Here is a 13,591-nt window from a genome sequence, read left to right on the forward strand (position 1 = left end):
TTTTTTATTTATTTGTTTTTTGTTTTTGAAAGACATCTCTTATGCTGGAAGCATTTTTTTTTTAAATAAAAAATACAGTAATATTGTGAAACATTATTACAGTTTAACGTGTTCTTTTTTATATTGCATTTCTATCTTAATACATTTTAAAAATGTAATATATTCCTGTGACGGCATTTGTATATAATCAATTGTAATGTTATGAACGATTTCTGTAATACGTCCTTTCTGAATAAAAGTATTTTCTTTCTTACTTGACCTCAAAATGACCTGCAGACTGTTTTCTGCCAAATGCTCAGTTGACAACCAATGCTGATAATCTCAAAATGACCAGTCTATCACTAAAATATGATCCCAATAAATGCACACTATCAAGCCACCTCAGATAGAGCCAATACATGACACAACATCTATAAAATCTAGTTTGAAAGGCATAAATCAATACGCATAAATCTATTCCAATATTACAGAAAGCCAAAACACATATCGAACACAGACTGTTAATAATATTACCAACCAGAGAAGACTCTCCCAATAAAAATCCATCTAATGAAAGGACTTTAAAAATCACCAAGAAACAATCAGAAAACGAGCGTCCTTCAAAGCATAAAAAAGAGCTACAGAGGGAATTTTAAAAGCTCCCTCGTCTTGTTCTGTCATCTCTAGGTCAGCTCATTAAAACAGATGGGGGTTCAGCAGTAAGTTCAGCATGAGGATGTGTAATCAAAGCCATATGTTTCAGAGCAGCATCTGCCATATTATTAAAAATAAGACCACAGGAACATCAGCAACAATAATGCCCAGTGGAAGGGAAAAAAACCCACTATCCTTCCTAACTCTTTGAAGCCGAGGAGCAAAATGCCACATCTGTCCTGAGTGAATCCATCAGTTTAAACCGAGTCTAAAAACTCCAACAGCTGGTACTAAAAGTCGATTCTTTCCCACAGTGAACCTTTCTCAAACCAGTCCATAAAGGAATAATATTCGAGAGCACACTTAAATAACATACCTGCAGTTGGGTGGAGGATCCAGAGTGATTTCTGCAAGCTCTTTCTGGATTCTGCGAGGGAGAGAAGAGAGAAAGGGAGAGATGGAGAGAAAGCTGTGAGAATTGCAAGCAGTCAGGGAATTACACTGCCCTCTACCTCTGCTGCGTTTACTGCACGGCTGGCTCTCCCTTCAGCACAGCTAACATGGCTGCTTCCTCTTTGTTCTCGGAGGCATAACCCGAATCCCATAACAGGAAAACTTTGCCGTGCTCGTTTCTGCCTTTCCCTCCATCGCCCACCGCTGATCTTCACCTCAGCTCAAAGCCCGCTCCCCTTAGCTCACACCCCACCCCTCATCGGCGGGTTTAAGTCACTTTAAGCACAAAATATTTTCTTTTCAAGCTTATATGCAAATGAGGCAGAGGGGGGTGTTCTCAAGCATATTTTACAAGAGCTTTAATGCACAGCTCTGGTGCTGTTACTAAAGCATTATCAACAGCGTAGAAAGAAGCCAGGGCAGGATTTCTGACGTTTTCTAAGAATACGTTTTTTTTTTTTGATCTGTCATTCCACCCACAGTGAGAAAGTCTATGGTGTTTTAATGAGCACTGATGTGGATTGATTGGTAACTGTTTTTTTTTTTCAGTGCCAATGAAATTTGAGGGTAGAATTGCTGTATTTACTAGTATCCACGAGGCAGACGGATTTGATTCACTTCTCTTGTTCCTCAAATAACTTTACTTAGAAGTTCTGGGATGCCTCAAAATAACTTTTGCTAAGTAAACATGGTGTGGTTCGTTGAAATTAAATATAAGCCGATCACACGGCTTCTTTGCTCATGCAGTTAAGTAATTATCTAAGCTTAGTGCTTTTATTCTCAAGTATGGAGCACAGATGCTAAAACTGTTAATTGGCACATTGTGAAAATGAACTTGAATGCACAAAATGTGATAAAAAACTGTTAAATGTGTTGACAGAAGATTTGCCAGAATCACAAAAAAAGGGCATTGAATCCTCAAAGGGAAAACAGGTCGTTACCTCTTCGCACTGGAGGATAATTTGGCTGTTGTTTTGCTGGACAGTTTGGTGGACTTCTTCTGCTGTTGTGGAGGCGTGGGTTGTTTTCGCTCCTCTTGTTCTTCTGGTTCTGGCACCGGAGGATCTCTCTGATCCGCATCGGAACTACCGCTGCTGGTGCTGGGACTTTCATCATCTGACCGTTGTCTTTCACTGGACATTTTCCACCTTTGCAAATGACAACAAGAGGTTCTGAACCAGGGCTGACTGCGATCACAGGAGTCTCCTGGGGTTTAAGCAAATCTCAAATTTGCTCAGTGGAAACTTCAACCCTAATCGCAACGCCGCCTGGAACCCTAACCCTTACATTTCTAAACACAAAAAGTGATAAAAAACTGTTAAATGTGTTGACAGAAGATTTGCCAGAATCACAAAAAAAGGGCATTGAATCCTCAAAGGGAAAACAGGTCGTTACCTCTTCGCACTGGAGGATAATTTGGCTGTTGTTTTGCTGGACAGTTTGGTGGATTTCTTCTGCTGTTGTGGAGGCGTGGGTTGTTTTCGCTCCTCTTGTTCTTCTGGTTCTGGCACCGGAGGATCTCTCTGATCCGCATCGGAACTACCGCTGCTGGTGCTGGGACTTTCATCATCTGACCGTTGTCTTTCACTGGACATTTTCCACCTTTGCAAATGACAACAAGAGGTTCTGAACCAGGGCTGACTGCGATCGCAGGAGTCCCCTGGGGTTTAAGCAAATCTCAAATTTGCTCAGTGGAAACTTCAACCCTAATCGCAACGCCGCCTGGAACCCTAACCCTTACATTTCTAAACACAAAAATAAGCGAAGAGGGTATGCTGGTAGCGTACGCAAACACAAAGTGACATATCACAGAAACTTCATTTAGAGTATTTCTACAAACAATCAAAATATCATGGCAAGCTTATTTAACACTTATTTCTATATCTATTTTTGTCCATTTCAGCTTTACTATGACTTATTTATTAGATACACTAGTATCTATACCAATTTCTACTTGTAAATGTCGGAAGTGATCACTAGTCAGAATGGCTAATTTATAGTTCAATTAAAATTTAGTGAGATTAAAGATGTTACCAGTATAAGAAGTGATAACAAGTGTGTACCTTTAATGCAATGCATGTCACTTTGGATAAAAACATCCGCCAAATGCATTAATCTAAATCTACAAGTAACAACTGTCTCTAATAAACAGGCCTTTAAGGAACACACACTAGTCTCAAACAAATAGGCCTTTAAGGAAAAGTGGAATAGATAGGTGCAACTATTTGAATAGTTCTAAGAAACTAATAAACAGGTCCTAGAAAAACTGGAATAGGTACCACTACCTGCAACAGCTGGAATGCTTGTTGGAAGTGAATAGCTAATATCGATATCACCGATTGCGATTCCCATTGAATTAAATTGCAAAAATACGCTACTAGTTAACAATGGAATAGTTACTACAGGAATGAATGCAAGTAATGAATAAACACTAGTAACTAATGAAGCTACTAGTCAGTGTTGGATTTAGACTTGTGCCGGTATTCGGTAATGCGATATATCACGGTAATGAATACGCACAATATTGTTATCGTGGGCACTTCTAAATACCGTGAATAATTATATATATTACAAATTATTCAGAATTTTGAATGCATTTTAAGAATACTTTACCCATCAACTGGTCAAAATGCACAACACGGCTGTATGCTGCGTGAAAGATGCGTGCGCACTCTGATGTAAACAAGCGCGGACGAGAAGCACATGGCGGAACATGCGAGAGACGCTCTGGATGAAAGCGCACTTTCACTCTCTGATGGCAGATGGCGCTAAACTGCAGAAATAATAATAATAATTAATTTAAATGCAGCCGTTACCCCGGAAACCCTGTAAACAAAGCAGCTGCACTACTTTCTGTTTCTGAATCGTGTTTAAATGATTTAAACAGCCATTCAGATTTGTGTATTTGCTATGAGGCTATATATTTTCAATCTTTTTTTACATTTTAATCTGGACTACAACATGCCTTAGATATTGTTTGAAAGGATTTTGATTCTTTATTGTTCGGTCACACTTTACATTAGGGCTTCATTAGTTAATTCATTCGTTAACATAAACTGCCAATGAAAAATTCTTCTGAACGTTCATTAATCTTAGGTATTCCAATATTTAATAACACGTTGTTAAAATCAAAAGTTGCAACTGTGTTATTTAATGAGCTAACATGAACTAAGACGTGCATTTTTTAAACAAAGATGAATAACTTCTGTAGCAAATGTAGCTATTGCTCATTGTGAATGTTACTGCATTAACTAAGGTTAACTAATGAGGTCTTATTGTAAAGTGTTCTTTTGCACTTTAATCTGTGTAAAACTTTTAACTTTATACATTTTTCTGTATTGCTTTATTGCATTTAAATGTTCAGTTATTTTTGTTATAAGAAAAAAAAATATTAAACCTGTTATACTGTATTATGACAGCACTTTTTTAAAAACAAAATGTCAATATCGTGATAATACCGTATACCGTGATAAAAATCATTAGCAATTAATTGCAACATGAAAATTGGATACCGGCATATCCCTAGTTGGATTACTTACACTGGTAATTAAAATAAGTACTAGTTAACATAAAAGAGGTATTTGTTAGTTGTAAAGAATAAACGCGAAAACGGCTTGCCATGAGAGCAACAATCAAAATGAATCAACAGTACTTGGACTCTGAAAACACAAGCAAACGTATAGATGATCCGATCCATTTACATCAAACTGTTGTCATGCTAAAGGACAAAACATCCACGTTTTCTCACACTCACTCACACACACACACACACACACACACACACACACACCAACACCAACTTAATCCATTAGCGACTATTTCATTTGTATATTTGTTTTATTGTATTTGTCAGTTTGTTTTACTTTGTTTCTTTGTTCATGTTCTTACTGTATCTTATCTTATGTATAAAACACTAAAAATGCCTGCACACTGGTGCATTTACAAATTGATGTTTTATATTCATTTCATTAAATATTTATTTTACATTTCAGAATATAAAGCAATGTTAAATTTGCTGATTTGCTGTCATATATTTATATATATATATATATATATATATATATATATATATATATATATATATATATTATATTGTATGTTATCTCTATTGACTATAGTGCTATATAATATATGACTACCATTGAATTGAATAGTCATTAATCTATACTTCTCCAGAATATATGCTTACTATATTACATTCTGCTGTATAGAATTTACTTTCTGACTTCTAGTCTTTAGTATTTTGATTTATAATACCTAACTCTATACTAGCATGACTTAACTGTAGTTTATAGTAAGCCAACATATAGAGACTTTTGCATATTGAACAGTGTACTGCTGTATAATACAAAACGTGTTGTAAGACCTCTCTTAATAATACATACTGCTCTGAACCATATACAGTTTGAGTTCTCTATAGGCCTCTATATTGTTCTGCTGATTCTCAGCTAGTTGGTCTGGGTGGTTTGAAATATAATCTGGATAGAACATAACCAAAAAATTGTAGTAGTGTATAGTGCATAGATTATAATATAGAGTGTTATACTACATTCTGTTTTCCCTCAATGTAATGAATACACTGTACAGTGCATGCTTAATTCAAGTGTATTTCATTCATTATATTTAATCTGTATAGCTATATTTGAGACACTCCACTGTAGTCAGAAGTGTCTGTTTTTTGTAATTAATGATTTGGCATGTTAAGGAACAATTATTTCCCTCGCTGGATTGTTAGTCTTTCCTTCCTCTGACACATTTAAAAAATAGCTCGTTGCATGTGTATTTCTGTACAGTAAGGCCACTCAGGTATAGCATGACTTAACTGTAGTTTATAGTAAGCCAACATATAGAGACTTTTGCATATTGAACAGTGTACTGCTGTATAATACAAAACGTGTTGTAAGACCTCTCTTAATAATACATACTGCTCTGAACCATATACAGTTTGAGTTCTCTATAGGCCTCTATATTGTTCTGCTGATTCTCAGCTAGTTGGTCTGGGTGGTTTGAAATATAATCTGGATAGAACATAACCAAAAAATTGTAGTAGTGTATAGTGCATAGATTATAATATAGAGTGTTATACTACATTCTGTTTTCCCTCAATGTAATGAATACACTGTACAGTGCATGCTTAATTCAAGTGTATTTCATTCATTATATTTAATCTGTATAGCTATATTTGAGACACTCCACTGTAGTCAGAAGTGTCTGTTTTTGTAATTAATGATTTGGCATGTTAAGGAACAATTATTTCCCTCGCTGGATTGTTAGTCTTTCCTTCCTCTGACACATTTAAAAAATAGCTCGTTGCATGTGTATTTCTGTACAGTAAGGCCACTCAGGTGTCTCCAAAATGCACAGTTTATTCTACATTAATGGTTACCACCCAGAAGGCTTTAGCAAGCTTTAGTTTATTTAGTTTTTGCTCCAAACTTAAAATGTGTTCAGGCTTAGGAGAATCACTTTACAGAATCGCCTAACTGAACAGAATCAACACTGAACTGATTTGAACTGAATAATGACACCGTTGTCTTTTTAGAGCTCTTTACAGAAGAATTTGTTTCATGTTTGAAGAAGTTTGCTTGCCTCATTGATTCTGTTATTTTCTTGTTTATTATCGTGAAGCTGCTTTGAAACAATCTGTATTGTATGAATCGTCACATAAATAAAGGTGAGTTAACTTAGATACCTAAATGTTCTGTGAAATGTCCCAGATTTCAAATTCTGTCCATTTTATTACAATTTTCAAACAATAAATAACTTTTTGGCGTTGTTTAATGTAGAGTGACAGATCGCTGTAGTGCCTCAGTTCAAGAGAAGCGGCATGTGAACTGATCATCTCCTCCGCTTTAATACTAGTTACAGCACAAAATAAACATGAATGAATGAAACATGAACATATCTTACCGAAATCCATATCCTGTCTCATGTAATTGCTCAATCAATGTTTCAACCGTGGAAAGACGTCAGTATAACAGATTGTAATCTGTGTCACGAAACGTCACATTTACCTCAGAAAAAACATATTTGAGACCATAAACTCGCTAGTCAGCTAGAAAATACTGTTCTTCAATATTTAATTTATGTTTGAATAAATCCGTCAAGTTTTTACTACAGACACCATTTAAATGTTTATATTTCAAAAAACGAATTGGAGTAGAAATATAATTATGTCATTGTAAAGTTGGTTTTGTAATTGTATTATTATAAAACTTAATTGAGTGTAATTTAAGTGTTTGTATAAAATTCAGTTTTAACCTTCAATATTATAGTAGTGTAGTACTAACTGTAGTATTTTACAGCATTAGTTAAGGGATTTTTTTTTCCCTTGAGAAAATTTGCCATGCACTGTACCTTATATAAATCCAAAATAATCGATATCGAATAGAAATCGGAATCAAATCAAATCAAATCCCAAACTTGTGAATCGTAATCGAATCAAATCGTGAAACTAGTGTTAGTACACAGCCCAAGTCGTTATTCAGCTTGAGTCAGTTCATTGTTGATTCAATTCAGTTCATTAACAGTGTCCATCTTTCAAAATTTATATAAACAATTCAGCTTTATAGAAGACAGTCATGTCATTATTTAGCTCAATTCAGTTCATTTTTTGTTCTCATCCCATAGTTTAAGTGCCGACAAATCGATGATATTACTGAATATTAAGTGTCTCCAACAAAGCAAGCCAAAGGGTGACAGCAGCAATGAACCCAAGCTCAGTCAGGTGACAGAAATGGAGACAATTTCTTTTGCTTTGATATTTAGCTATCAATGTCCTTCAGACATTTTAAGTGTGACCTTAAAGTGTCCAAATACTTTTTCAGAGCTCATATCTGTGAGATCTTTCAAACTCTATTGTTCTTTGTCAGTGGACTGAGATGTTAATCTCTTTATCATTTGCTCATACCAACTCCGTTTCAGTTTTGCCTGTGTTGAAATGTTAGATAAAAGAACACTTTTGACGAAAATGATGTCATGCTCCACTAAACTAGATTGCCGTGAAGAGAGCAACAATGTTTTCTTGTCTGCTACACGGCCGTCACTCTAAGCGCATTCTAAATGAAGGAGAGATGGGAGCAGAGCAGGTTTACGAGGCTGTATTAGTTTTTTCTTTTTTTTCCAGCGTCTCAGCAGCGTGATGTGTGCGGGTGTCTCACTTCTTGTGCTTATCGTGTGTGACAGCGCATTGACAGCAGGGGGAAGGAAAAGAAAACAGAACCGTGTGGGTTTGTGCTTACCACTGGATGTAAAAAAAAATGACATACTGGAGCTCAGAGTGAAATACAAAAGCCATGATATGAATCAAATATAAGTGGAGAGATAAACCGCTTTAGATGACTTGTGAGGACAGGAATGTTGATATTAAGAATAGAACAGAGTAGAATTGACTTGTATGTAAACAGATCGACTCGTATATTATGACCATAGACATTTTGTCAAAGTGAAAGTTCATCCAAAAACTTCTATGGCGCTCCAAACTCATACAACTTACTTTCTTGTGTAGAACACAAAAACACTTCCAAGACAACATCCAAGATGCTGTTTATCATATGAAAATTGATAGGGATCAGGGACTTTAGAGTATAACTGAAAACAGAATTTACATTAAATCTCTGTAACGTGACGGTTGTCTTAAATGAGGTTGTGACATGAAAAATCGAATTTGGTCTTTTGACTTATAAGAGGTTTTTGTACCATTAAAACATCCTGTAAGTTTCATAGCTTAAAACGTCCTCATAAGTACAAAAAGTTTTACAAAAGAATGTATTTAACCAAGCGACAAAAATGGCTCAATTGGATATTGAGGAATCTGTGAGGTCACACAGGGAAAAGGCATTTGCATATGAGTACTTCTAGAGCACGTCATCACATCATAGGCCCGCCCACTGGTGTTCAATCACTTAACGGCTGACCAGATGCGAGCATCACTTTAAAAGCAGATAGAACCCATTATAATCACTGACGCAGTCTACTCTGTATACAGATGCTTGTTTACTTTCACAATCTTGAGCTACTCCCAACAACTGGACAAATGGAAGAGTAAAGAGGATGTAGATTTATATGAATAATATATATTTTCTTTTTTCATGCAGTTGCATTTGCCAATCGCAACAGTGGCCATTTACTGACAAGCCTTAAAGGGGTCATATGATGACCCTAACCCTAACGATTTCAATTGTTCCTTTCTCTTTGGAGTGTTACAAGCTCTTGGCACATAAAGAAGATCTGTAAAGTTGCAAAGACTAAAGTCTCAAATCCAAAGAGATATTCTTTATAAAAGTTAAGAGTCAGCCACACCTACCTAAAACGGCTCGTTCTAACACGCCCCCACATACCTACGTCACTATCTGGGAAGATTTGTGTTACGCCTCACAAATGTTCACACAAAGAAAGAAGGCGTAACTTTTATTCTCGCTGTAGTATTGTTGCCGCCACCGCCATGTTGTGAAGGCGCTGTGTGCTTCGTTGTGAAAGCGAAACTACTTTGTTTGGCCTTCCAAAAGAGGATGATATCCGCTTCGTCATGCCTGGAGCTGATCCGTGCTGGTCGATGAGGAAATACTACAACTATGTGCTGTCCATATGACTTTTTTGTGTGCAGAAAATAACTTTATTGACATTATAGGTGAACATCATTATAGGTGAAGTCTCAGAATGTGCATTAGGAAAGTAAAAAGTGTCAATTTTGATATAAAGTTGACTTTAAATACAAGAATTATGATAATTTTATTTCCTTTTCTCTTTGTATTTATAGCACAAGATGGCCTATAAATGCCATGCTGCATAGAGAAGCAGTTTCTGGTTGAATATGCTTGTGTGTGCTGAAAAATGCACGGAATGACATATACAGGAAGAAGAGAGCATTGGGACAGACAATAATAGTGCCTATAACAAGGGAGCTGTTATTGCGCTTGCCAAGAAAAATATGCTTTAGAGGTGTTTTTTTTTTTAATCTATAACAACGAATGATGCAGTATTTTGGAAACTAAAAATCAGTTTAGTGGGGTTGTGGTTGACCTATAACCGTTTGTGTAAAAATTTGAATGCAACAAATCATCTGCTACTCAAAGCCATTTAAAACCCGATCTGATGGGGGGAAAAAAGAGCCTTATGCTAAAAATCATCAAGTTTACTTTACCCAGAGCATTGCTGATAAACGCAACACTGCCTCCACTAAAATCCACATTTTGTGCCTTAAAGGTTAAACGAGAGTACATTTTGGAATTGCTTTTACCCAAAATGATTGTGCGCTTGAATATTAATAAGTTCCTAATTAGGCTGTCAGCATACAAAGGCAGAAAAGAGCATTAATATTTAAAAGCACAGCTGGTTGCTGTTCCTATTGCTGTTTTACTGGTTCATGACTAGCACTTTATAATAACAAAAGAGTACTGCTTTTAAAAGTCAACTTTACTTTATACCATGTGCGTTTTGGCTGACACCGTAGATGAGATGTGTTTGTGCATATTCAGTAGTCTTGGAGGAGAGCCTCTATAACTAATTCAGTTAGAATTGTTTAAAGGGGTCATATGATGCGATTTCAATTGTTCCTTTCTCTTTGGAGTGTTACAAGTTCTTGGTGCATAAAGAAGATCTGTAAAGTCGCAAAGACTAAAGTCTCAAATCCAAAGAGATATTCTTTATAAAAGTTAAGAGCCAGCCACACCTACCTAAAACGGCTCGTTCTAACACGCCCTCACATGTCTACCTCACTATGTGGGAAGATTTGCATAATGCGATTTAATGTTTTTGTCTCGTCGCTCCGGCCAGACAGGGCATCACAGTATGGTAAGGGGCGTAACATTTCCGTCACACGCTTGAGGTATTCGGCCAATCACAACGCACTGGATAGCTGGCAAATCACAGCACACCTCGCTTTTTCAGACCGATGAGCTTTGTAAAAATCGACGTGTTTCAGAAAGGCGGGGCATAGAGGAGAAACAATAATGTACAGTATGTGGAAAATAATGTGTTTTTTGAACCTTAAACCGCATAAACACATTTCATTACACCAAATACACAAAATAATGTTCTTTTTAGCAACATCATATGACCCCTTTAATTGCTCACCCTCATGTCGTTTCAAACCCGTAAGACCTTCGTTCATCTTCGGAACACAAATTAAGATATCTTTGATGGAATCTGAGAGCTGTCTGACCCTGCATAGACAGCAACGCAACTGAAATGTCCCCAAGTCCAGAAACATAGCAAGGAGATCTGTAAAATAATCCATGTGACATCAGTGGTTCATCCGCAATTATACGAAGCTACGAGAATACTTTTTGTGCGCAAAAGAAAAAAAAAACAATTTGTCTCCTCCGTATCACCCTAGCTCCATTTTGGAGAATATCTGCTGGACGTAAACGTTCTTATGCTGTTCTGTGTAAGCTGCGTCACACCGGATCTGTTTCCTACGTTGTTGTGATTTGATCTGAACGAAAACAGCATATCAGTGTGACACAGCTGACACAGAATAGCATACGCTGTTTACGTCCAGCAGATATTCTCCAAAATGGCGCTAGGGTGACGCGGAGGAGTCGAATTGTTGAATAAAGTGTTTTTTTTATTTATTTTGTGCACAAAAAGTCACATGGATTATTTTACAGATCTCCTTGCTACGTTTCTGGACTTGGGAACATTTCAGTTGTGTTGCTGTCTATGCAGGGTCAGACAGCTCTCAGATTCCATCAAAAATATCTTAAATTTGTGTTCTGAAGATGAACGAAGGTCTTACGGGTTTGAAATGACACGAGGGTGAGTAATTAATGACATAATTTTCATTTTTGGGTGAACTAACCCTTTAAATATGTATATATTATATTATAAATATAAGTCCAGCTCAGAATAAGTATGTTGTTTCATTTTTACATAAATATATCTGTTACTCTGTGTGACGATGGAACATTATTTCACTCATATTTTGACATTTTATTTATAAATAACATTATTTGAAACATTGAAGTATACACTTTACTTGCATTTAATGTTTTCTATGCATCACTTTTGTAAATTGTTTTGATGTGGACACCAAATAGGACAAATCATCTATGACACATAATATTTTCTGTCAGCTTTATTTCAGTTACTGAAAACAATTTTTAATAGTTTTAGTTTTAGTTAATAATATTAGAAACACATTGGCACCATCATGCCAATCAACTTTGTTGTGACGCCATTGTATTGAATGGCATCAGACAAATCAGAGTGCGTTGTAAACCACAAAATTAAATATGAGGGTTTTTGGCAAATCTGTCCAGTTTGGACACAAACCCAGCAACACTTGAGGTATGGAGAAATAAAAGAAACCATGCATCTTGTTTTTGTGAATTTGCACCAGATCAACTTTGCAATACTTCTGTAAAATTAATGGACTTCAATTGTTGTGAAACACTTTGAAGATGTAAAACACAAATGATGTCACTTCTGAGTACACTTAATTGTCTCTAGAATTATCAGAGAATGCTGGAATAACTATGGAGTGCATTTACAAAATTGTGGAATTATTCAGAAGATGAGAGCAGATTGGGTGAGTGCATTAATCCATGAATTCTCAAATCTGCTATGTGAAACTCTCAGGATAGAATCCTACACTATCAATCACTGGTTATGTTCAAAGATTAGAAAGTGGTTTACAATGATGGAGTGGAAACCTGATCTGGTGGGTGCCATCCAGGAGTGTTTTATAGTGACTAAAAGGTTTCTTACGGTGAGCTGCGGATCACTTTATCGACATCCGTGAGGGATGACCCCGGTCTGTGTGCGCAATACCAGCGCAGTGTGATTCATTTAAAGAACATTTCGGCTCCGGACAAGATCGTTTATGGACCATTGACAATGTGAAGCGTGTCAGCTGAGCGAACCACCACTGAATTAATTTCCCTTTGAAGAGCGCCTGTCATTGCCGCCCCATTGGCCAGGTCCTGCTCCCATCGTGCCCAGGGCGCTCCATCAGCTTGTTCAAGCTGTGGGAGAAGAGGTTAAACAGGCATTTCCAATGAGCTGACTACTCGATCGGTCCTCCCGTTAATGGGCATTCACGGGACACGAGTCAATGTCACTCAACATCAGCACTCGAATGCGTTCAGATATGGCACTCAGGGGCTAATTGATTATCATCCAGCAAGCTATTAAAAAGATATTTTCCCTGCTGTGACGCTGTGGCTTTAAGCAAATGGACCGCGGTCTGTTTAAAGCAGTGTTTGATTGTGTTATTGTGATTTAGTCAGCCCACAGGCCAATGTCACTACTATAACTTAACTGCAATTTCCAGTAGCTCAGCTGTTTTAGTGTAGCGATTTTGAGAGTAACAAGCTACTCTGTCCAGCACTTAGCAGTGTAGCATGACTGATCATCAACAATCAAATGTGCTACTGTTCCATTTCTTAAATTGAACATTTTTGAATAGGAATTCAATTTGAATTTATGTAGCACACAGAATGCAGAATTGGTGCCTTAAATTTCAATTTAAGGCAGAAGTTAAGTCTGTCTGTCTATCTGTCTA

At 36.7% G+C, this 13,591-nt stretch overlaps 1 protein-coding gene across 1 annotated transcript in view; it reads right to left on the reverse strand.

Annotated features, from left to right (window-relative positions):
- Window positions 1–3,395, reverse strand: part of LOC107601610 (ubiquitin-conjugating enzyme E2 E3-like) — a 38,598-nt gene extending 35,203 nt beyond the window's left edge. The window contains exons 1-3 of the mRNA XM_016293853.1: window positions 3,372–3,395; window positions 2,482–2,688; window positions 1,010–1,060 (exon numbers count right to left, since the gene is read on the reverse strand). Of these exons, the coding sequence (XP_016149339.1) occupies window positions 1,010–1,060; window positions 2,482–2,681 (251 nt within the window). The 5' untranslated portion in view covers window positions 2,682–2,688; window positions 3,372–3,395. The remainder of the gene's footprint in view (window positions 1–1,009; window positions 1,061–2,481; window positions 2,689–3,371) is intronic.
- Window positions 3,396–13,591: the final 10,196 nt, after the last annotated feature.

The sequence above is a fragment of the Sinocyclocheilus grahami genome, unplaced genomic scaffold (assembly GCF_001515645.1).
Source record: "Sinocyclocheilus grahami isolate Dianchi unplaced genomic scaffold, SAMN03320097.WGS_v1.1 scaffold308.1, whole genome shotgun sequence".
In the NCBI taxonomy this organism is placed as follows: Eukaryota; Metazoa; Chordata; class Actinopteri; order Cypriniformes; family Cyprinidae; genus Sinocyclocheilus; species Sinocyclocheilus grahami.